The 24,780-nt window shown below is 47.5% G+C and overlaps 1 protein-coding gene across 5 annotated transcripts in view; it reads right to left on the bottom strand.

The window, feature by feature from the left end:
• Positions 1 to 24,780, bottom strand: part of TACC1 (transforming acidic coiled-coil containing protein 1) — a 58,892-nt gene that overhangs the window by 12,138 nt on the left and 21,974 nt on the right. For 2 of the 5 annotated variants that reach the window (XM_027122868.1, XM_027122866.1), the window contains exons 3-7: positions 16,745 to 17,837; positions 12,949 to 13,009; positions 10,544 to 10,751; positions 7,850 to 7,902; positions 1,142 to 1,267 (exon numbers count right to left, since the gene is read on the bottom strand). In XM_027122868.1, the coding sequence (XP_026978669.1) occupies positions 1,142 to 1,267; positions 7,850 to 7,902; positions 10,544 to 10,751; positions 12,949 to 13,009; positions 16,745 to 17,837 (1,541 nt within the window). The remainder of the gene's footprint in view (positions 1 to 1,141; positions 1,268 to 7,849; positions 7,903 to 10,543; positions 10,752 to 12,948; positions 13,010 to 16,744; positions 17,838 to 24,780) is intronic. The other 3 variants (XM_027122867.1, XM_027122869.1, XM_027122870.1) reach the window with 3 other exon arrangements.

The raw sequence follows: 24,780 nt of genomic DNA, 5'->3' as shown, positions 1-24,780 counted from the left end.
ATCTTAGGACCATGAGGGGAGCTGACCTATGACATTGAAGGGGACAGGCCAGTACACTGAGGATGAAATGGCAAGAACTTAAGTCCCTGATGACCCAATTTGGCTGTGGGACACTACACAGATGTGAAAAAGAAGTAGGCATGCGGGCTTCCCTGGTGGCGCAGTGGTTAAGAATCTGCCTGCCAATGCAGGGGACACGGGTTCGAACCCTGGTCTGGGAAGATCCCACATGCTGCGGAGCAACTAAGCCCGTGCGCCACAATGACTGAGCCTGCGCTCTAGAGCCCGCGAGCCACAACTACTGAGCCCACGAGCCACAACTCCTGAAGCCTGTGCACCTAGAGCCCATACTCTGCAACAAGAGAAGCCACCGCAATGAGAAGCCCGCGCACCGCAATGAAGAGTAGCCCCCGCTTGCTGCAACTAGAGAAAGCCCGCGCGCAGCAACGAAGACCCAATGCAGCCAAAAAAATAAATCGATAAAATAAATAAATAAAAAATAATAATAATAAATAAATAAATTTATAAAAAGACAAAGAAGTAGGCATGCATTAAATACTAATACGGAATGATCACCATGATGTATTTTTAAGTGAGAAAAGCAAGGTACAGAATGGTATATGCAGTATTCTACCATTTGCCTAAAAGAGGGAAGAAAAGACACGTATATTTATAATTGCTTGTTTCTGAATAAAATAACTCTGAAAGGAAAAAAAACAAGAAAAAAAAGAATGGATGAAGGTAGGAAACAATGTTATATTCCTGCAAGTCTAGAATTTAAGAAACTTTTAGGCACGAGCATATATCCTCTGTGAAATGAAGGTGCTGATTTAGTTACATACGTGGGTAAAGTTGGCAAAATGCGATACGTAAAACTTCAGGGCTAAAAGATAAAGAAGTGCACAAAAGTTCTCAAGGATGTTTCCAAGTGTCAGCTTTGCCCTCTGGATACCAGGAGGCCAGGAATCCAGCTCCAGCGAGGCGTTTTACAGGGAGCCCTTGATACGAGCTACAAGTGGAGGAAACAGGGACTTCCAGCTGGGGAGAAAGAACTCAAGCCAGCAGAGATGGAAGCTACCCACTGGCACACGGGCTTTACAGAGAAACGGAGCCAGAGTGGACGCAGCGAGGAAGCCTTTACCTCTTCTCGTATCAGGGTGAGCACGGCGGTCTTGTCTGATTCACTGAGGCAGATGCCGTCCAGCGGGCTCTCCCCTCCACAGGCCACGGACACAGGGCCCTTCTCCCCCAGGGACTCCAGCAGTGCCTGTTGGGGGAGAGGGCACAGGTAAGACGTCCGCTCTTCAGCTTCTTAACCCCAAATATCCTCTGATAACTTCCTCCTGAAGAAACCGATCACACCCTTTAAAAAACACGTTTCAAGGGGAAAAAACAGCAGGGGAAGCTTAAAAAGAAAACACCTAGTTACAGTACGATCTGAAGGAAAACCCGTTCTAATGAATATCAGGGAGGCCTTAGCTTCTGTTTTAACGGACGGCCTAGAGAAGTTTTCTTCTCATCCAAAAAGGAGACAGTGTAATTATAGAGGTCAGTCACCAGCGAGTCATGTGCATAAAAGAGAAAACCATCTGTGGTTAATGTCTCTTGAACCTGTGGATCTCTGGGGATGATGTGTTCCATGTAAATAAATTCCCAGAAAAGTGTCAACCTTTTTACATATAGATGCTTTGGATGGAAATGTTTCTAAAATGACTTTCAGGCCTAAGCAGGTAGAAATGGCAAATATATGTGAACTCTGACCCCACCCCGGGATGATTCAGGATCACAGGGAATTTCAGTGGCCCCGAGGGCTGGCACGTGGAGACCCAGCGATGTTGTCACATGCACAGACGCCAGGGTCTGGGCTGCATTTCCACGTCCTGGGTCTTCCCGACACTGAGTTTTCAGTTCCCTTCCGTCAACATGTCACCTTCTGAGGTGCCAGATTGATTTTTGCCATAAACCTGGGTTCCCGGGAGCCACATTCAGTTACGATTTTGTTTTTCACAAGAACGTGGGCTTTGTACCATTTTTTTTCCTAAAAAGCATTTTTGGGGGTTATTTCCTCCCACCTATGTTAACTTTCTGTATAAATGGGGGAAAAAGCTGATCTAATAACACCCAAAATGCCCGCCAAGGTGACCTGGGAATCTTTTTTTAAAAAAATTATTAGAGTTAGGGTTAGGATTAGGGAATAATCTTAATAATCTTCAATGTCAGCATAACTCATTAGTTACTGACTGGAATCAATTGGGCTCTGGTATCTTGTTTGAATCGAGCTTGAACAGGAAGTCCAAGGTCAACGTAGACCAGTGGTTTTTAAACTTTTCAGGGTCATTAGGGACTCACCCTCTCTCTAGAAAATGCTCAAGAACATGCACATAAATTTCACCTCGATCTTCACTGCCCGCAGCCAAGGGTCCAATAGACAAACCCCTGGCTGAGGCCACAGGAAAGGGAAAATGCAGAAGCCACAAGCCGGCAGTGCCCGTTCCAGCACCATCTGGGGGAGGCCAGCCCACCATGCTGACAGAAGCCCGAGGCCCCCCAGAAACACCTTCTATCCTGGGGGAGCTCCATCACCAGAGCCAGAAGCTACTAGGGGCCGGCAGCCCTAACATGGCCCCCAATGACCCCACCCCCTGTACGAGTCCTTTTGGGTAGCCTCCTCCCCTTGAGTTAGGCTGGACCCAGTGACCCTCGTCTAAAGCACAGAAAGTGGTAAAGTCATGCAGTGTCACTCGTTGACAAAGAGGCTCTGGCTGTGAGAAGCTCTGTGGAGAGGCCACGTGGCAAGGAACGACCGTCTCTGCCAATGGCCAAGTGAGACAGCTTGGAAGCAGATCCACCCAAGTTGAGCCTGGAGGTGACCCCAGCCCTGGTCAGTACCCTGAGAGCGGCTGGGGAGAGACCCCGAGTCAGAGGCACTCACTGAAGCTGCCCCAGGACTCCCGACCCAGAAAGGATGAGATCGTGATCGTCTGCTGTCGGTCGCTGACACACTGGACATCTGACTCATCCCCCCACCTCCCGTGCCACAGTGCCCATCAAGACTCCTCTCAACCACCCTGCTTCCCGTGTAACCTGCCTACTAGGTCCAGCCCACACATTTGGTTCATCTCGTCACATTTCCGATTCTAAATTATTACATTTTAAATCAGTCTTTTGTTTTTATTATTCTAAATCAGAATCCCTAAGACAAGTCAACTCTCGGAAGCTGGTCCCCTGTGCCTTCTGTGACCCTCACGTTAGCAAGAGTTTGGGAAATAAGCCAAGTTTTCTTAGTAAGGGAAATAGTGTCTGTTCTGGAGGTCTGCATCTCACTCATCCTCGAGGGGATAAATGAATTCAGTCCGCCCACTTGTTTAACGACTTCGCTCTAACAAATGAGGTGCCTGGAAGCGGCAGCGTTCCGAGCTGGAAGATCAGGCCTTAGATGGGGACAAATACACCTGGACGAGTGGCTCTGCAGCCGGCAGCTCTCCCAGCCACTCCCTCTGCCTGGCCGGACGCCACAAGCCCCATGACTCAAAATGCAACAGCTCTTACGAGGAATTTATAGCCGTGGCCTATTTTAGCTGCCTCTTCCAGTCCTCTAAGATTTATTTAGCTTTTTACATTCCGCAGTCCTTTATACTGTTTATCAAACAGCACAGAAAGCCTACAGAATCTACCATCACCAACAACTGGCCTGACCATCTCTTCCTGGGCTGGGCAATCTAGTACTTGTTTAATAAAGATGCTAAACCAATAGATCAATCACACCCTTCCAAAAGGGTCCTGCTTCACATCCCCTGGTCTTTCTCCCTGTCCCACAAAGCATTCACCCTTGAGGACCCACAAAGACCTGTCTACAGACAGTGGGACCCAGGGGAGTCTTGGCTGTAAGTTCACAGTGAGCGCAGATGCCACAAAATAATTCTCTGCTCACGTCCTTGCGATGAGAGAAATCAGGATCCCTAATCTGTCAGGCTCATCCCATTTGTCCGTGAACCTGTTAGAGCAGCGTCCCCCCCCCCCCCACTTCTAACGGAGACACACTGGAAAAGCCAAGTGAGCTCAACTTTTAAGAAGTTTAAGATTTCTTTGAAAAAATAGCAGATTGACTCCTAAGTGAAAGATGCTGTAGACCAGCAGCTGAAAAGAGAGACGACCACCCTCCGATCTTAGTTACTTGGCCCTGGCCGCCCCCTGGTGCTGGGCAGAGACTGCAACAGGAATGCCCTTCAGAGCAACACCCAGAGGCATACAGAGGCACAGGCTAGACTAAACAGACTTCTTTTTTTTTTGCGGTACGCGGGCCCCTCACTGTTGTGGCCCCTCCCGCTGCAGAGCACAGGCTCTGGACACGCAGGCTCAGCGGCCATGGCTCACGGGCCCAGCCACCCCACAGCATGCGGGATCTTCCTGGACCAGGACACGAACCCGTGTCCCCTGAATCGGCAGGCGGACTCTCAACCACTGCGCCACCAGGGAAGCCCTAAACAGACTTCTTAGTCAGTGTTTTGAATATTGCAAGTTCTTTATGCAATGCTGATTCAGTGTTCTAAGGAAGTAGGAAGTAGAAATTAATTTACTTCTGCAAGTTCAACTGGAGTTACCATTCAAAGATGACAACCCAGGATGTGGTCTTTGCAGGGGGCTCTGGAGACAAGGCTTCCCCCATCTTCTCTCTCCCGCTCTCCCCCAGCTTTCCCACCAACGTCACGCCACCACACAGCAGCTCAGGGCTTTCTGGCTCCGCCTTGCACGTTACCCTCCCCCGCATCTTCACAGCCCCCCTGCCGAGGCAGGGAGGTGGGGCTAACTCTGTGGATGAATAACTGGGGAATGTGCAAGCGTAACTGGGGCGTTTCAAGAACGTGGGTAAACCTCCCCAATCTGCAGACCAGTGCCTGGGCCCCTCAACACAGCCTTCGACCATCCCTTTGCCATTTTTACACACAGAAAAGACTAGACGACGCTCCCACAGTACCTGGAAAACGTCACAGGAAACTGGTTTCCCTAAGGGCACGACCAGGCAGTTTGGGGAGCGGAGGGTGGAGTCTCATCCTTTTGTGGGAAGGACCCCCTCCCATAGATGTGGGGGACACTTCACTACTTGCAGAATGGTGGCCTCAATGGCTCCTCAAAGTGACTGTGTCATCAGCCACGGTGGCTGTGCTGGGAATGACTACAAGACCTGGCTCCCAGAGACCACCGTCACTGCTGTGTAATGCCCCTGACAGGGGACCACGCTCCAAGTCCCTGGCCCCTGTGTGCATGTCCTCCTTCTGCCCGGCGCCCACGGCTCCCTCGCCCACCCTTACGTCCCTTACTCTGTGTCCTCCAGGGAGACACCGTGGGTCGCAGTCCAACGGTGAGTCACGAGAACGGTTACTAGGACAAGCAACGTGCATTAAAATAAATGGAATAGAATAGAAGACATCAGAGTGAGCCACAGGAAGAGAGGCAGATACTGTTCTGTGCAATTTGTCTGATGACAATACAAACGCATGTGTTGAGATGTGTCATACGTACCTACGAGCCAGGATGCAAAGTGTATTCTTACTGTGGATCCAGGTTCAGAACGTTTCTGTCACAACTTCACCTAATCCTTCAGCTTCAACTATGCCCTGTGTCCTAAGGGCGCTCAGATCTACTGAAGCCAACCTTGACCTTTCCTGAGCTCACGCTGTGTGCTTCTCACTGCCTACGGGAAATGTGAACCGAGAAGCTGGTCTCACAGATGTCTCAAAGCCACACGTCTAAAACTGAACTTCTACGATTCTGCACCTCCTCTGTACTCCTGATGTACTGGCTCCTGCGTCCAGCCGTGTTCACTGTGGCCGGTGCTGGGGTACAGGGGCCAGCACACAGTCACGGTCCCAACCCGTGGGGCAGGCTGGGAGAAGAGAAAGTACCTCCAAGGGGCGGGCCCACAGCAGTGAACCAAAGCCCGTTTGGCTGGGCAAGGGTCTGGCGTGGGAAGGAGGCAGGGGCGGTGCAGAAAGCCGCGGAGGCCACAGCAGAGTCTGAGCTCAGCCTACAGACAAGGGAAGCCAACGGAAGGGTTTAAGCAAAGAGGAACAACTCTGGCTGATGGAAGAGGAGGACAGAATAGCCTCAGGAACAGGGAGATTCATTAGGAAACTGCCACCATGCTTAAAAAGACCGGTGGTGGCCACGGGCTGGACAAAAGTAGACGGATTTACAACATCTGCTTTCTGGACGTGGAAACCACAGACCCTATGTGTGGGAATACAGAGGACCGGGGAGTCCAAGAGGACCCCGGGGTTGTGGCTTAGACGACGAGGTGGACAGCGGTGCCACCTGTCGAGACGAGGCCCCTCTGGGCTTGGTTATCAGCAACGCCGACCACTCAGATGGTCAAGGCGGAAAACTCGATGGCCTTCAGCGACTTTCTGCAACCTCCACCTCAGCCACCACGTACACCCCGGAAGCCACCAAGCAGTGATGGTTCTGCCTGCTAAGTCCCAGCCTCCGTCCCATCCTCTGATTTACTACCGATCATGATGCTCCCTACTTCAACCCCCAGGAGAGTCCTCTGCTGCGTTTCCATGAATTCCAAGGCTCGCGGCACGATGTCTAGGGCCCCAGTGGCCTGGTTCTCACCTACCACACGCACAGTATCCTCCGATCACGTGAGATTATTCGTCCCTACAACTCCTTATAAAGCCCACGCTTCTTCTCACTCCCTGTCTTTGCGCAGTACAACTCTCCTGCCCAGAACACCCTTCATTGCCTTATCTACCTGGCAAACCCCATTCTTCCTTTAAAACTTAGTTCAAGTGAGGAACCCAGAAGACCCTACCTTAACCACGTGATCAGTTAATTCCACCAATAATGGGATGCACCGATACCCATGAGGTCCCTTCTGATGCATTCGTGCCCAAAATGTGTAAACTGAATTTAATCATAAGGAAACACTCGACCAGCCCAAATTGAAAGATATTCTACAAAACAACTAACCAGCGCTCTTGAAAAGAGCCAAGGTCCGGAAGGACAGAGACAGACTGAGGAACTGTCACAGATTAAAGGAGATTGAGAACACGGGCACTGAATGCCTTGTGGGGTCCTGCCCTGGATCCTGTGCCAGAGAAAGGACACCAGTGGGGGTAGCTGGTAAGACCTGGATACGGTTTACAGAGCAGACAATAATACTGTACCAGCGTGTACTGATTCTGATTACAGGAGAGGTTAAAGTTTCAGAAGCATGGGTGCAAGAGTTATAGGAATTCTTTGTACTATTTTTGTAAGCCTGAAAGTTAAAAAGAAAAAAAATTGTTTTTAATTAGCTCAAATCCAGCCTTCCTGACACATGCCACGCGGTGGGTCAGCCCAGTCCTGGGGACACATCCTGGTGTAACATTCACCACAGGGTAACCCTGGTTTCCATTTTGTAATCTACAACCGGGGCTGCTCGAAAGAAATACAACGTAAGCCATATGTAATTTAAAAATTCTCAGTAGCCACACTTAAAGGGTAAAAAAAAAACAAGTGAAATTAATTTTAATAATATAGTTTCGTTAACCCAATAGATCCAAAACATCAACATGTTATCAGTATAAAAAGTTAGAGACATTTTATTTTCCCTTCTTTTCTGCGCTAAGTCGTCAAATGCTGGTTGCACTTTACACTTGGAGGACATCTCAGGACGTCCAGCTACAGGTCCAAGTACTAGTGGTCACCCTCCGAGACGCCTCAAGTGAAGGAGCTGTGCTTTATTTTTATCTTATGCCCGTCACCAGACACAGACTAGAATTTAATTACTGAGTTAACATGGGCTTCAAAACAAACACTGAACCCCCCGTGCTCACACCCCTCCCCCACGAGCCTGGGGACTCACGGGCACGGCGGGTCCATCCTTCTCCATCTGTTGGCACGTCTCCTTCTCAGTGCCTAAAACACAGAGAGTCATTTTTAGAGTCATCCCAAGAGGTTGTGCCTTTCCTTCCCACCAAGAGACTCTGGGAGACCCCAGCGCAGGCCCGGAAGGACATCTAAGGGCCCCTGAACAGCATCTCAAGATCTTGGAAGACGCGCTACATTCTGCTGACCACTGCGCTGTCTGTGTTCAGGGTCCAAAACATCCAGAGGAAAGAGAAGCTTACGGTCCCTCGGCCTCAGACAGAAGCACGTCCTCAGGTGGAGAGAACGGCAAGGCTGCCCCCTTGTGTCCATGAAAAGTTTTGCAAGTGAGTTGGACTAACCACAGGGTCATTTCAGAAAGAGGAGAAACCGTTAACGCTGAAACCTATTTTATTACCAAGTTGGAGTGAATCTGAATTCCAGTCCTGAAGGGTACGTCAGTGGAATTAATGTAGCAGATAAAACGAAAACCTAAATTTCAATGCCTGAACACTAAACTCACTATCCTCCCCACACCCTTCAAGCTGGTTTTCTTGGCTCCGCTCTACCACCAGAGTCAACGCGTACAAAAAACCAACACGATGCTTTTTCTGATTAAAGGAACATGCACTCGTTGAAGAAAATTTTTAAATATGCAAAAGCACATAAAATGCTAAAGCTACAATCCTCCACCTGCAATCGCAAATGACCTTTAGTGCACTGTCGAGAGTGAATTATTGAGAACACAAATGTGACCATCACTACTTCGCTTAAAAACCTTCAGTGGCTCCTCTATATTGATAAAGCCCCAATTCCTCAGGACAACCCCGGGTTCCCACTTGCCCTGTACTCACGGACAGCTACTGGGCATTTTACCTGTGTGGCAGGTTCCTTCCCATCCCTGTGAGAGACTCCTTGGGGTGCACCTTCGTATTTATCTATCAAGACCCAGGCTGAAGGTGATATCCCAGGACACAGTTCACCCACCCCACACGACCAGGGCCCCTGCTCGCTCCCACGATGTGGCTCATCAGTTACGAACAGTGTTAACAGGAGCTGTTCTGTTAGCAGAACCCCAGCTCATAAAGTTTCTGCCAAAGGAATTTCCTCCTAGTGAGGAAGGATATAATTCAACAAACATGGACCATGCACCTGCACTAGAGGAAAATCGAAGATGAATCACTCATAGTCCTTAACCTCAAGAAGTTTATCAAAGATAACCTTCCATCAAAGATAACCTTCCATAACTAATACATGGAACGTACGAAGAAATGCTGTGGGAGCCAAGTGTCCTTTTTGAGACAGACCGCCAAGGATGGGCAGAATCTCTACAGGACAATGGTGAAGAAAGGCATTTCATATACAAGAAATAAGTGTAGGTATGAGAGTCCTAAGTGTAAGCCTGTGCAATGCGTAAAGGGGCACAAAAGGAAATGGCAGACGGGGTCTTCGGAGAAAACATCAGAGCAGAAAAGAGGCCTGGGAGGAAATGTGGAACAGTGCCTGGAATGTTTATTTTATAGACGGGAAACAGACCTGGAAAGGTGGGGAGATAACTCTCACAAAGTCCAGATTTCCACCTGCTTCTCTGGTTTGACGATAGATCATTATTTTTGAAATTCTAAGTATAAAAGCTCCACACCGAACTATGATGCCAAAGACCTGAGTTTCCAATAATGTTTAATGGAGTCGGGAACACGGTGCCAAGTGCTTCACAATGAAGGTTAAGGCCGCAGACACAACCTGGGACCTGGAAAAGGGCCTCGGATTTAGAATGTTCTAAAGAGGAAAACAGCACTAAGCTTCAGCACAGGTTGGTCTAGGCCCTTATGAGAACATGAAGAAGCATCAGGCTTTTTCAATCCACCACGTCTGCAAGCAGGAAAACTTACAATAGTTGAGGGTAATGAAAACCATCTCTTCACACGTTAGCCTTGTGGTTAAAAGCCCGTGAAGCCAAGACTGCTGGGAACTCGGACCCTAGTCCACCACTTACTAGACAGGAGACCGTGGCCGAGATCCTTAACTTCTGTCTCACTTTCCCTCTCTGATAATGGGGAAAAGAATGCTGCCTAATATGAAATAGATAAAAAACAAGGAGCTACTGTATGGCACAGGGAGCTATGTTCAATATCTTGTAATAACCTACAATGGAAAAGAATCTGAAAAAACATATGTAACTGAATCAGTTTGCTGTACACCTGAAACTAAAACAACATTGTAAATCAACTGTACTTCAATTTAAAAAGAAACAAAAAAAAGAACGCTACCTAGTGAGGAGACATGAGTTACTACACGTAAAACACTTAAAACAGTGCCTGCATGTGGAAGCAACTATACCTGTTAGTCGTTATTATTTCTATAAGGGAAACCAGGAGCCCAATAATCCCAACATGGTTCCAGGTCGCTACACGTGAAGATGTGGCCAGACTGAAATAATGAGGAAAGAATTCAAGCAGTCTGATACATCAGTGTCTCCGTACATCCTGCCACTCAGATCCATACGTCCCTGGCGCTCCACTGACACCCTTTTGTGTCTCTTCTCCAGGCAAAGAAGCAAAGCACAGACCAGCAGCCTAAACCTATCCATCAAGGGACCCGTTCTCTAATCTCTTTAAAGTGTCTCCTGCCCTGGGCTTCCAGGCATTTCTATGCTTATGTACGTAAAAGAGATGAAGATTTGCTTCCATACCTGCTTCTGAGGATGAAAACGCATGATTTATGGCAGACACGGGAACATTGGAACATTCAAAGTACTCCAGGTCGTCCTCTGGCTCACCTTTCCCCTCGGCCCCAATGGGTTTCTGACCAGATGACGTGGACGCCAGCTTCTCCTCGTCGGTAGCATGGCCATCCCTGTTAGAAATGTCTGAAATCTGGGAGATCACTGCTCCTTCATCCTGGGAAAGGCAACAGATGAGATGCTACCATTTAGGAGGGCAAGCAGTGGGGAAAGCGACATCTCAGGAAGAGCAAAGCAGCCGCCATTCCATATGGATGTTCTCCACGAATCTGGGTACCAACCAAGGAAGAAGCTGCAGCCCCTCAACCATGGAAGGTTGTATTTTCTAGGGCCTACCTTCTGTAATTCACACCTGAGGTTTAAAAAATTAAGCTTTTCTAGCCTAAATTTATAAGCAACAAGTTGAAGTGGCTGAAGAAAATAGTTTTCATACATTTTGCTCATATAGATAGATCCTAGACTTTTCTAGAAAATTTATGCACCCCACTGTATTTTCAGGTGACATCTAAAAACCTTTCACTACGAGCTTAAGTAGTCACAAAGGCTATACTGTCTGCTACATATTATTTATTTGTTTGCTTGTTTACTTATCTCTCTAGTTTTATTGAGATATAATTGACATAACAGCACTGTGTAACTTTAAGAGGTACAGCATAATGATATGACTTACGTACATCATGATTATCACAGTAAGTTTGGAGAACATCCATCCTCTCACACAGATACAAAAGAAAAGAAAAAAATTTTATTATATTTTAAATACTGACTTGGCTTATTAATTCAATTTAGTTACTCTAGTGACTTGATACTTTACCATCTGTTTAAAATCGAACATGAATAAGCCCTTTAATAGTCAGAAATTTACATCATCCCTTTTCCTCTCTGAATTTATATTTCCTTGCTACTTCCATCAAGAAATTATCCCAAAGAAATGCATTTGCTTTCCAGTTTTTTAAAGTTCTCCTATTACATTTGTTTAAAAAAATTTTTTTAATCTTTTTTTACAACCGTAAGTCTCTAAGTGGTAACATTTTTTCTTCTGGAGGGTTATCACTACAATTACAAAGGCACTATTTATTCTAAAAGTTTTACAATGTTTGGTAAGTACAATCAAACACAGAAGTAAAATTTTTAAAAAATGGAAATCGATGACAATATTTTGTTGCACCAATTTTAAAAAGCTTTTACAAGGCAATACGTGTTATTTTTCTGGAGCAAAAATCAAACGTAAATTTTTCATAGTTCTTGCTGCCTCTGCTTTAGCAGCATTTGAAGGTGGACACTTCATACGTTTGTAATAGATGAAGAATAAATCAAATTACAAATCTTTTTTTTTTTTTTTTAAATCTTAAACCACGTACCAAGTTTTTGGTCCAAATTGCGTAAGATAAGTTAAACTTAAAATGCAATGACTGTATTTCTGTAATCATGGTTACGCTGAAATAAAGTTTTAAAAAGGAAGAAAAAAAAGGACTTCATTGCAATCAAATGGGTCTGGGTTTTCTTTTGTTTGCTTGTGTGTGTGTGTGTGTGTGTGTGTTTGTTTCCCAATTAATTATATAGTCATGGACAAATATTTATTGCTAGAATGAAACAAAGGTCAGCATCAATTTGATTCCTGTTTTCCATTTTTATAATTATAATCAAGAAGCCAGAAGCCTTACTAATACAAATAAATAGGTGAAACAGAACGAAATTTGTAATAGAAATGTCTCAGTTCTTTGAACTCCTTTCCAAATTATGTTCCAAAAAATTCTATCATCAATAATTATCTTTTTTTTTTTCCTCTTGGGCCATGTCGTGCTGCATGGGGGATCTTAATTCCCCAACCAGGGATCGAGCCCGAGCCCCCTGCAGTGGAAGCGTGGAGTCCTAACCACTGGACCACGGGGGAAGTCCAAATAATTATCTTTTTAATTGAGATATAACTGACATATCACGGTGTCAAAAATTATTTTTAATAATCTATCAGCTGACAATTCAGGTTCTCCTAACTTGCTAAAAGCAATGAACTGGAAAACCATCTGACTTTAAAAATATATTATCCAGTCACTGGAGTCAATCACCTTCTTATAACTTACACCAGTATTTCAAATCCCCTCTTTGGTGCCCAGAGGTTTCACACCCAGTGGTGATGCACCCTAGTAAGTTTGAGAACGGGTGAGAGGGAACTTTATCACAAAAAAGTGGGAAAAGGGTACCTGTGAAGGAACGGTTCCCTTATCTTCAGAGCCCTTTCTCAGATCAGCTTAGCAAGTCAAGGATTTGGGAACTGGTTTCCTTAAAGCTGAGTCCTCAGATCCCCACTGGAAAATCTTCATTCATCACCACTCTGATGAGGAACACAGACTTACCTGAGAACACCCATCCAAAGCAAGAGACTGGGCTTCGTATTTCTTCACCTTACAGCCACTCCTGGGAAAAAAACAAACAGAACACCGGGCCGGTTTGGAATCACACTGACAACCTCCAAGCTGTGAGATGGTGCAGACAGCGGTGTGTGCAGACACAAGCCAAAGCGCACAGCCCCACGCGAGTCACACGTCCACGCATCAGAGATGGGAACAAACACCTTCCCGCCTCTGAATCCTCTCCCGAGAGGCAGGGCAAGCAAAGAACTGTAACTCAGCGACCTCCTCACTTGCTTCTGCGGGTAGCTAGACACCAGCACTCGGGCCCCTACGGTTTGTAACTGTGCGCCAGCAGCCACCAACAGCTCTTCCGAGAGCAGCCCCAGTACCTGGAGACGGTCGGGTCATCTGATCCGCGCTCACTTGGCTTTGATAAGTCACCAGAAAAATTACCACGCCGGACCACATTCTTTAAAAATTCTTTATTGCGCTAAAAGCCACAGAAGTCTGGGAAGACAGCTCCAGACCTGCGTGCTCACAGAGGAGGACTGTGGGCAACAGAAAGGATGAAAATAAAAATGTCTGAGCAAACTGTTACCATTCCTCTTAAGTAGCGAGATGGAAAACGAACGTCACGGCCGGAACTGGGGAAGCTCAAACCACCCGCTTTGTTTAAACTAGCACGTAATTTGTGATCTGAAGACTATCCAGATTCTGTTCTGTTGTAATGAACTTAGAATTTACAGCACCGCCGCTCTGACCACACCCCACCCCCAACCAAAACTGCAAGTTCTTCTCGTTTTGCGGGGCAAAAACAAAGACCAGCATGGCTACCAGAAGAGGGACCACCACCTCGGTAGTGTCTGCTTGTCTTCCCTAACGCCTGAGTGTCACCCCTGCCACCAAACTCAAGTTGAGCTGACTCGGTAGAATGTATTCCCTGCTCCAAGGCGGCAGCCTCATCCTATCAAAAAAGTCAGTTGTTCCTGACATGAAACAGCAGAGCAGTTCCTCAAGCCGCTGCGGGGATGAGAGTAGGGCCAAGCCAGCACGCAGCATCACAGCGCCGCACGAGGCGTGTGTCAAGCCGGGGACGCAAGCTCTCGCACCTGAGGTGGGAGGGCCCCATCTCCAAGCCTTTGGGTACAGACGGCAAGGCTAATAAGCTGGCTCAGGAAGTGGCAAATGAAATGCAAAAAAACCATCAGAAGATCCAACTCAGAAAGGGAAGCCAACATGCTATGGAGAGATGGTCCGGGGAGGGTAGGGGAGGAACTGCCAAGGGCCCCAGGGAGAGCCAGAAACAGGAGTACTTACAACAGAAAACAGAGAAATTTCACTTGTTCAGTAGTCCTGATGCACCAACAAAATTAGAGACGGGAAAGAGACAGACAGATGGAGAAAAAAATCATGTAAAGCCTGGAATATTTATCTCTAGTCTGGCAGACATGAAGGTTGCAAAGTTCTTTCCATGAGGTGAGACGTGAATTAAAAATGTCATACTCATGAATGTTATCACTGGTGAGTGAACGATTCTCAGTAGTAAGAGAGTGATAGAAACACTCGGAAATGTCACACGGTCAAATTTATGGATGAAAAGTAAACTTTCAAATATTTGTAAATGTAAAGAAACGGCGTTACTGCCGAGTATGTTTACTCTTAAATGTCTAGTCATCTAGATTAAAGGCAATCAATGCATGAATGAAAATATAATTGAAAATGTATCTGCTTATATCTCCGGTAGGTGTATATTACTGAGAAACTCCAAGCGATTTTACATAATTTATCTTATTTGACCCACAAAAATCCCAATCATAGGATGATGTCTCTAGTTTACAGAAGAAGGATCTGAGATGCCAATTACATCATCTTTTAAGAAGTCACACAAGGGCTTCCCTGGTGGTGCAGTGGTTGAGAGTCCGCCTGCCGATGCAGGGGACACGGGTTCGTGCCCCGGTCTGGGAAGATCCCACATGCTGCGGAGCGGCTGGGCCCGTGGGCCATGGCCGCTGAGTCTGCGCGTCCGGAGCCTGTGCTCCGCAACGGGAGAGGCCACAACAGTGAGAGGCCCGCGTACCGGAAAAAAAAAAAAACAGAACAGAAGGAAAATGCTAGCAGGTGAGGGTGGTAGGACTGGGAGAGGGTGCTTCTTGCTACTGAAAACAAGATGTAGGATAAACTTCCCTCCCTTTGGTCCCACTTTAGTCTCATGTAACATGAATGCACTGGCTACACACCTTCAACAGCAACTGAAAGGGAGGCTCCCAATGACCCCTTATCAACCCTGATAGGCAGGGCTGCCCATAATTAGGGGACCCCAGGTTAGGAAGAACCCAGGCAAAGACCTGGCCATCGTGTCCCCCAGGCATCGTCTAGACACAGGTAACTAACCTGAACCACAGAAAAGCACCTTGAGGTCACCTGATCAATAATATTTTTCAGCAACCATTTAACTGTGTGTCTATAATCAAAGAACAGATCAAGAACTACTGATGACATTTTATTCCCTTTAGACGTCCTGGGGAATATTCTGGGGATGCTGAAGAATCCATTCCTGCAGTGCTCAAGCTTCTTGGTCCTCATACTTTCTGCTCTTTAACCCTTTTTCTCTGGTGTCAATCACCACACCATCTAGTATTTTTCTTTACATCACATTAACGCTGAAAAGCATTTCGCCAATACAACTGGGGTGACAATGAGAAACATGGTACTTCTTCTCACCCTCCCTTTTCATATTTCAACCACCGTGTCACTGGCCCTTTTTTTAAAAAAAATACTTTATTTATTTAATTTGGCCACACCACACGTCTTGTGGGATCTCAGTTCCCTGACCAGGGATGAAACCTGGGCCACGGCAGTGAAAGTGTGAAAGCGCCAAGTCCTAACCACTGGACCGCCAGGGAATTCCCCACTGGCCCTTCTTTATATCTAATTCTTAGTAAAATGTCACAGGGTCATGAAGATACCAATAGATTGTCATTGACTCAAGTTTTGTGATAAGGTCACCCTGTGACAAGTTTAACCTGAAATGTGACGTGGAATTATGGCCTGGGGGTGACCACTCCGAGAGAACTCCGAGGACCTTGCAAAAGTGGCTCCAGATTTCCCAGGAGGAGGGGGGTTGGTGGGGAGAGGGATCTCACACAACGAAGACTAACAGCCTAATTTAGTCAGATTTACGCAATTGTCTAAAATAGTCTTGATTCTTTTTGGAAACTCACCTCCTTTCTGAAAGAGCCAGAAGCTTTACCAGGAGACATAAGAATTCTAACTTTTAGTGGTAGGTTTGTTTCCAACAAAAATCACAGCTTTCTGTTCAAGTGAAAAGACTTCTGTAAGACCCCTTCCCACGTGTTACTGATACTACACAGTTTACCTGCAGCCCTGGAATTCTTGTTTCATCCACAGAGAAGCTGAAGAAGGTGGCTAGCACTGACACCTGAATTCTGTATATAAAACGATTCCCGACAGCTCAGATAGGATTTCTGAAAACCATCAAATCTCTACCTGCCTAGCCCATGACATTCTTTTTTTTTTTTTAATAGGAAAAAAGTACCCAAGGTGGGGGGAAAAAGAACTCAGCTGAATAAACTGAGGATTCAGAAGCAAAGCAGACATCTAAAAAGGAAACCTCAGGTATCTCTGATTCCACACCAGAGTTAGGCAAAACAGTGAAGACTGCAGTCCAAGGTTACGAGCTTTGCGTCTGCCCCGGGGCACCTTCACCCAAACCAAAAGCAGTGGCCGCCAAACCCACAAAGAGGACCCAGAACACAAGGCCCACGCCCGTCTCACTCACGTTATCAAACGCGACTTTGCCTTCTTGGGTGATTCTAAGATTTCACTAATATGACTACCGGCGGGAGAACCAAAGTCACTGCTCGTTAAAGTCATAGCGGGTTTAAAGGGATCCATGGATTCGTCAAAGTGATCTGGGTCAAAGCGGTAGGAGCCCTGAGCCGAGAGCAGGGGCGAGCGCTGCAGCGGGGAGTGGCCCCCAAAGGGCCCGAAGTCGGGGCTCTCCCCGGGACAGGGGCGGGGACCCGGCTCTGAGGACGCCCCTGCCCCTGGGGCGCCTGCTGGCTCCCCGGCGCCGTCTTTCTGAACCTTGGGTGTCACCCTGCTGCCCGGTTTCCGGCCGGGTTTCCTCGGGAGGGCTTTCCTGGACTCCACAGTCTCCACGTCTTCCGTGAAGTCAAACTCCAGTTTCAGAGGGGAGCCCCTCACGGCCTCCGGCAGCTCAGACCCTGAGTCGCGGGTGTCTCCGCCGGGGGCACACGGTGTCTCCCTCACGTCGGGGGGACACTTCTGGCTCCTGTCACCTCCTAGCAGGGCAGGGGTGGCGGCGTTCCCAGCCTCTCCGTCGGAACCGGACTGGCGGTCCACCCGGGGAAGACGCGCGCCCTCCGGGGCGGGGTGGGCTTCGGAGACCCCGCCGCCTGCCGCCTTCTTCCTCGGGGGGACGGGCCTGGGCTTCCGCAGCCTGCTTCTGCTGGCCCCGGGCTCCGGACACGGGCTTCCCGCCTCCGGGTCGGCTTCCGCCGAGGCCTCCAGTGTGGACCCCATGGCGCCCTCGGTCATTGCCTGGTCCTGGGCGGCGCCCGGCGCGCGGGGGCAGGGCCCGGCCTGGCCTAGGGCCGCGGCCACGCAGCCATGAGCCGCTGCTGGGCCAGGCGGCCCCCGGGGCGCCGTGGAATTCTTGGTTTCTACGGAAAATGGCCTCACGACAGAGATTTTGCTCACATCGTGTTCAGGTTCTTCTCTGAAACCCTTGACTGAGTAAGACTCAGTAGCGTGCTGAGCTGCCTCGTTTTCTGAGGGTCTAGAACCAGCCTCGGGCGACCATTTTTCAACCACTTCTGCTACCAGCTGTTCGTCCACTTCTTGTGAGTCTAAAACAAAACACAAAAGCCGTCTGTTAACATATTACCTTTTCAGCATTGGTGACTATTCTCCACTAGCTGAAGCCGCACAAACGGCAAGCTCTGCCCTCTTTGCTTGTACGAAGCATCCCTAAGGTTCCGCAACGACGGCGGCGTGGCCTGACAGCGGACGGCTGGTACTACACTCTAAGGCGAGTCTTCCCAGCCCAAACGCTGTGTGTGTGCTATCCCAGTCACACAAATAACAATTATACCAAACAGAGCTATTCAGGAAGTGGCTAAATAGATCGTGGGCCCTCTGCAAAGCATATTAATATGATGTTAAAATTCCGCAGGTTAAAACAACTGGTCTGGAAGAAACTTTGGATGCAGACAACTCAGGTAACAGGGATCTCACCTGGCATGGACACGGTTCCCAGGCACTGCCTGAGAGTTTCAGGGTCCGGATTTTATGCAGTAAGCGGGTTTTAATCTCTGGATGTGAAGTATTCCCTCTTCCCCAGAATAGAGTTTAAATAACTGGACTGGTTTAAAATTAAATGAAAAAGTCATCACGGCCTGCTCAGAATAACTTCTCTGTACACTTAAAAACGGAAAGAGCCAAATAAAAAAACTAATTAGAAAAAGCAGAGATAGCAAAGTGGCTTTATGAACAAACAGCCCTTATTTTACTAAAACACAAATCATAAAACAATAAAGTTACTTCTTCTTTAGAAGCTTCGTCTCTAAGCTGGCCAGGAATCTTCTCAAATCATTTGTGAAAATGAAAGATCCTTTTTAATTGGGGTTTTATAAGGAGAAACTCTGCAATCAGGAAGGTGTAAATGAAGGTATTTCTTTAAAGCACAAACTAAGATAGTGCTTTCCTGACATATATCTGAAACGATAATAGAGTAGCAGCAAAAACTGAGTAAACTGGTTATTATCATAGTACCTCATGATTTAAGGGAAACTCAGAGATGACCATCTAATCCTACTTCCTGACCGTAATCCTAATCCAGGATCAAAGAACTAAGCATCACTGGGAGAGTTTTTTTTAAAGCACTCACACATCTTTTTACACGATTCCTTTATGGCTGGAATTGAGCAGCGGTTTACAAACTATTCTGCACAGATGCTTCAGATATTCTAACCAATGTCCAATATGTCTTGTTCTTAAAAACTATTATTTATACTGTAATTTTTTAAAAAGCTCTCAACACATGATACCTGGGATTTAACATACTTCAAAAGGATATTTTTTTAAAAAGAGAAAGCAAATGTGGCAAAATCTTGATAACTGTTGAATCTAGGGATGGGTTACAGGAGTTTCCATTGTACTATTTTCTCTATCATATACTCTTGAAACCTTTCAAAATAAAAAAATTTAAAACAACTGCATTTCACACAGAATTTTAACGAGAACATTTTAAAGTGTACTGACAGATTCACTTGTGTGTGTACAGACTCTCTATTCTCTCTCCATATATTTGAGCTGTGATGCAGGTGTTATTGACTGTTTCTCTGTGCTGATGGCGGGTGGGAAGGTAGACAAGCAACAGTGAAAGCACAGCATCAAAACCCCAGGGCTGCAAAAATCTACATGCAACAGGCTCAGTTAGAAGCCAGGCTGGGTCTGGGCACACCTGCTCACACCCTAGCATCAGATGGTTGAATACAATCTAATCTTGATTATACCAAAGTATAGACAGTTACCGCTTATGAGCCACAGAGAGCGCTGAAGCAGGGCTGGATCGAAATCAGATTTACATTCTCAACAGCTCTCTCCAGTTGAAATGTGGAAGGAGGTCAAAATGGAACAAACAGAACCGCTAGCATGTTATTCTGGGGCTTCGACTAGGGCGGTGCTAATGGACAGGAAGAGAAGTGCACAGTAACTGAGAAAATGAGGTGAAATTTGATAAGGCTTGGTGATAGGCTGGATGTAGGACTGAAGGAGAAGGAGGCATCAAAGATGACTCGTACGTTTTCAGCTCATGGAATGAGAGGATGGTTTTACTGTTCAACGAGATTCAGGGGTACCAGCCAAAGAGCTCGGGGCTGTCGGGCTGGGGCGGGGAGGTTGGCCCTGGACACCGAGAGCTGTCTGGAACTCTGAAGCAGAGATGCTGAGTAGGAAGTAAGTAGCGCAGACAGATCTGGGCTGCAACTAGTACTTGACCTAACTGAAGCCACGATGTACGTGAGACCGACTACCTTCGAAGTCACACTGGATACTACTTAACTGTAAGGTATCTCCCTCCTGCATTGCATCTTTGAGCCTTAGCATATTTTATTCTGAAATTTTAAAGAGAGGTTGATTATCTTTCTTTCTAAAAAGAAGTTACCTAAAAAGGATTAATTTAAAATGAAAGTTGAAGTTTAACCATCTTTGTAAATTAAAAGAGTATTATTAATCACAACATCATAGTTATATAGGAAAGTGCCCAAACATTTTAGAGATGCATACTGAAATATCTGTGACCTGATATCTCTGGAACTTGTTTTAAAAATACTAAAGCAGGGCTTCCCTGGTGGCGCAGTGGTTGAGAGTCTGCCTGCCGATGCAGGGGACGTGGGTTCGTGCCCCGGTCCGGGAAGATCCCACATGCTGTGGAGCGGCTGGGCCCGTGAGCCATGGCCGCTGAGCCTGCGTGTCCGGAGCCTGTGCTCCGCAACGGGAGAGGCCACAACAGTGAGAGGCCCGCGTACCGCAAAAAAAAAAAAACAAAAGCAGCAAAACAAAAGAAAAAGAAGTTCATAGTGGGGACAAACCTGGGCAAATGGGGGCAATGATTTAACCTGGGCAGTGGGCACACACAGGTTCTACCGCAGGACATTGGAAGCTGATGACAATCAAAGAAAAACTGTCTTTTGTTACATGATTGCTCTCCCAACTCCTCCTTGCCATTGACTTCTCAACATTTACTGCCAGTCTCCCACGTGGGAGCCCTGGGCACTGATACCCGAGTCCTCTGTGTTCTTCCCGCAGAGGCTTGTGATAAGTTAAGGGGAAAGGATGAGGCGAGGACAGTGTGTCCAGCCCAGCGGCCCTTTCCCTCTTGGGACTTTTGTCTCCCTTTCCTGATTCCTTCACCAACAATCCCACACCTCCCAGAGACCGAGGGGAGACCTATGGAGTCGCCCTTCGCTTACTCTCTCCTAGCTTTCAATTTCTGCCCTCATCGCCTCCATTAGAAAAGGGCAGGGCCTTCCCACCTTCCTCCACCTCCACCCATTCCTCTAGACCCTCCTCCTTCCCCATCTCTACCGGCTGCAGAGGAGCGAGGGATGGAAAAGGAGCCCGCCCGGCAACCTGGGGACACCTGCAGCTCTGCTGTACCCTAAAGCGTGCCACCCAGCAAGTGGGAGGGGGAAGGAAAACGAGCACCCTTCACCTGAATTCGGCCCCCCAGCCTGAGCAGAAGACCCCTGCCCAGGCATTTCTTGGCCAGCTCTGGCCAGGTACCAGGTCAGTAAACCTGCCCAGTCCTACGCCCACTCCCTGCAGGCCCTACCCTGGTCTAGCATCTTCAGTCACCAGGAGAAAGCACTGACGGGCAGGAGTGTGGGGAGGGCTTCTCATTGACTTAAACCAGTTTGGGGGAATTCCCTGGCGGTCCAGTGGTTAGGGCTTGGCGCTTTCACTGCTGTGGCCTGGGTTCGATCCCTGGTCAGGGAACTAAGATCCCGCAAGCCGCGTGGCATGGCCAAAAAAAACCAAATAAAAATAAAAATAAAAATAAACCAGTCTGGGGAGTTTGTGAACATGTAAAACAAGGAAAAACCAAACTCCTCACCTAACTGGAAAGGGTACCTCAGAGGAAGATTTTATTTGCATTTACACCCTCTGTCAGCAAGTGTGCCAATACCAGGCGACCCCACATACCCAGGGCTGCCCTACAACAGACGCTAAAGGCAAGCATGGCACTACAGGTAACTTGCAGGAAGAAGTAAAACACCCAAAACGTCTGCAAGCTCTGGTTAAGAGCTCTAACCTCGGTCCCGTCTGAGAGCGCTGTTATGTAACTAACCTCCCTCTAAGCCATCCTTCCACTTTGACACAAATCCTGCATTCCATCAGAACCTTCCTCTGGCGCGCTGACAGGCTCGCTCCCTGGATTGAGTCTATTGAGTTTGGATGATTCTGACAAGCACAGCACTGCCAGGCGGCTTGGTGAACACAGACAGAGAGGTGATCAGCAGATGAATTCAAAGCAAACACAGAGGAAATCCAAAAACAGACCAACATTTCCACTTCTGCCACGTCTGTTGCTGTTAATGAAACTCTGCCTTTCAACGAGCAGCCTCTGCTAGATCCAAAATGTTGTGTGATGCACGCATGGGTGCTCTAACACAGATACCTTATATGCTTTTTTTAGACTATTCTCCTGTAAAAAGAGATTTTTCCCTCCTTCTTTATAATATTTGTAAAAGAAAAGGCACAGAACACCAAAATTCTAAAGACTGAGGTAACAGCTTGACCTTCTGCTTTATACTCTGGTATGTTGAAAATATACTGGGTTAAAATACAAGTGTATAAAAAACCTTAGCAGAAGGAAAATGCCATGAACACAAAATATTTCTGAAACTCAGAAATGTATTCAGCTCACATATACTGAGAACCTGCTCAGCTGGCTGTTTCCACGTGGATAACCTCATTGGAGAGGAGATAAAACAGCAACCACTTGGAAACATTGTATATTAACACTGCAGATTTGGCATTTTTCTCAAATGTGCTTGACATTTCCCCCCCTCAGATTTTAACTTTTTGGCGAAACGTTGTCTGCAAGCTCCTTTTAGACCTGCCCATCACTTCCTCTCCTTCAGCTACAAGAGGCCTCTTTTATGGGTTTTAAAATACTGGACATGTGGGACTTCCCTGGTGGTCCAGTGGTCAAGACTCTGTGCTTCCACTGCAGGGGGTGCGGGTTCGATCCCTGGTCAGGGAACTAAGATCCTGCATGCCTTGCGGTGCAGCCAAACAACAAAAAAACCAAAACAACAAAAAACAAAAAACCACACAAATAAACACTGGACCTGTAAAGTGACAAAGCTGCCAATATTTGAACAGGCCTCCTGTATCTCTCTCTCTCACATACACAAACCCCGGTCTCCTTCTAACCTCAAAATCTGAACAATGTATCTTACAACCAAGTCTGCGATGCAAGGCCTGACTCTGAGGCTAAAACAAAAATCTCTGAACCAATACATGAAAATGAATGTCTTTGCAATAATTCAGGAAGAAGGGTTCTAAGGTAAAATTTCAGAGGGTCCATGAAGCCCCAGAAACTCAATGAAAAATTACATTAGAGCCTTCTCCAGGGGAGAAAATCCATGGCCTTCTCCAAAGTCTGGCCTTAGAAACCACCGGGCAGGGACTTCCCTGGTGGCTCAGTGGTTGAGAGTCCACCTGCCAATGCAGGAGACACGGGTTTGAGCCCCGGTCCAGGAAGATCCCACGTTCCACAGAGCAACGGGGCCCACATGCCACAACTACTGAGCCCACACTCAAGAGCCCGCGTGCCGCAGCTACTGAAGCCCACACGCCTGGAGCCCGTGCTCCACAACAAGAGGAGCCACCACAACGCAACCAAAAATAAATAAATAAATTTTGAAAATACATTTTTAAAAAATAGCTATTAAAAAAAAAAAAGAAAGGAAAAGAAACCACCGGGCGGAAGACTGTGTTTTGGGACCACGTTTAGGGTCCTCAAAGGGCTCCTCTCATCACTTGATAGTTACAACTTCAATTCCCCTCAATCACCACACCGCGGCTTAAAAACTCTTACGCTACTGCGGGAAAAAAATCCTAACATCAAAAAACGAAGCTCACTACCTCCGAGAACATTCCAAGGGAATGCTGCAAGTGCTGTTTTAAGCAATTTTAAGTGTGGACTAAACGTCTGACAGGGAACACGCACCAAAACACAAATTTAAATCGTCTGTTTAAACAGGATTCAGTCACGGGCTCCGTACCCGTTGACACTGAGATGGGACTGAAGGGTGGTGGATGGCCAGGCCCTAAGGAGCCCCAAACGTCCAGTGAAAGCTGGTGGCGTGGTCCCGGCGGGGCACTGGTGTGGAAGGGAGGGACGCTTGGACAGACCACCCTGTGGGAAATCAGACCTGGGAGGATGCTTTCCTTCTCTGGAGGGTGGCTTGGGCTCTGCTGGGCAGAGGGCAGCGTAAGGTGAAGAGGCAGCCAACACCTGGCCTGAGCCCGCAGACCCTTCTCCACGCTCTGCTCCACATGGAGCTCTGCTTAAAGGGGCCTCTGGCCTCTGGTAACGGCCAGATGCTGGAACGACCTTCCCTCGGAGGGAGTGTGTAACAAAACCCATGTAATCAAAGGAGAATTAAGGAAAACATACACAGAGAACCTCACGTCTCAGGGGCTTCACGAATCAGAGGTGGTGGAACCTCCACCAGACCATGAACCTCCTCCCTGTTTCCCACTTAAAACGACACCGTCCCTGGTGCCTGCCACTGAACAACTGAAGTCAGGAATGAATTCTACAGTTCATCCATAAAAAGCAAGCAATTTTAAAAAATGGCCAAGGGGCTTCCCTGCTGGCGCAGTGGTTAAGAATCCACCTGCCAACGTAGGGGGCACGGGTTCGAGCCCTCGTCTGGGAAGATCCCACATGCTGCAGAGCAACTAAGTCCCTGCGCCACAACTACTGAGCCTGTGCTCTAGAGCCCGTGAGCCACAACTACTGAGCTCACGTGCCACAACTACTGAAGCCCACGTGACTAGAGCCCGTGCTCCACAACAAGAGAAGCCACTGCAATGAATAGTCCCCACTCACGGCAACTAGAGAAAGCCCGCGCACAGCAACAAATGCCCAACGCAGCCAAAAATAAATAAATTTAAAAAAGAAAATGGGGCTTCCCTGGTGGCGCAGTGGTTGAGAGTCCGCCTGCCGATGCAGGGGACACGGGTTCGTGCCCCGGTCCGGGAAGATCCCAC

The sequence above is a fragment of the Aethalodelphis obliquidens genome, unplaced genomic scaffold (genome assembly GCF_003676395.1).
Source record: "Aethalodelphis obliquidens isolate GAN/ISIS:26980383/991018 unplaced genomic scaffold, ASM367639v1 scaffold25, whole genome shotgun sequence".
In the NCBI taxonomy this organism is placed as follows: domain Eukaryota; kingdom Metazoa; phylum Chordata; class Mammalia; order Artiodactyla; family Delphinidae; genus Aethalodelphis; species Aethalodelphis obliquidens.
This window is presented reverse-complemented; position numbering and strand designations above follow the sequence as displayed.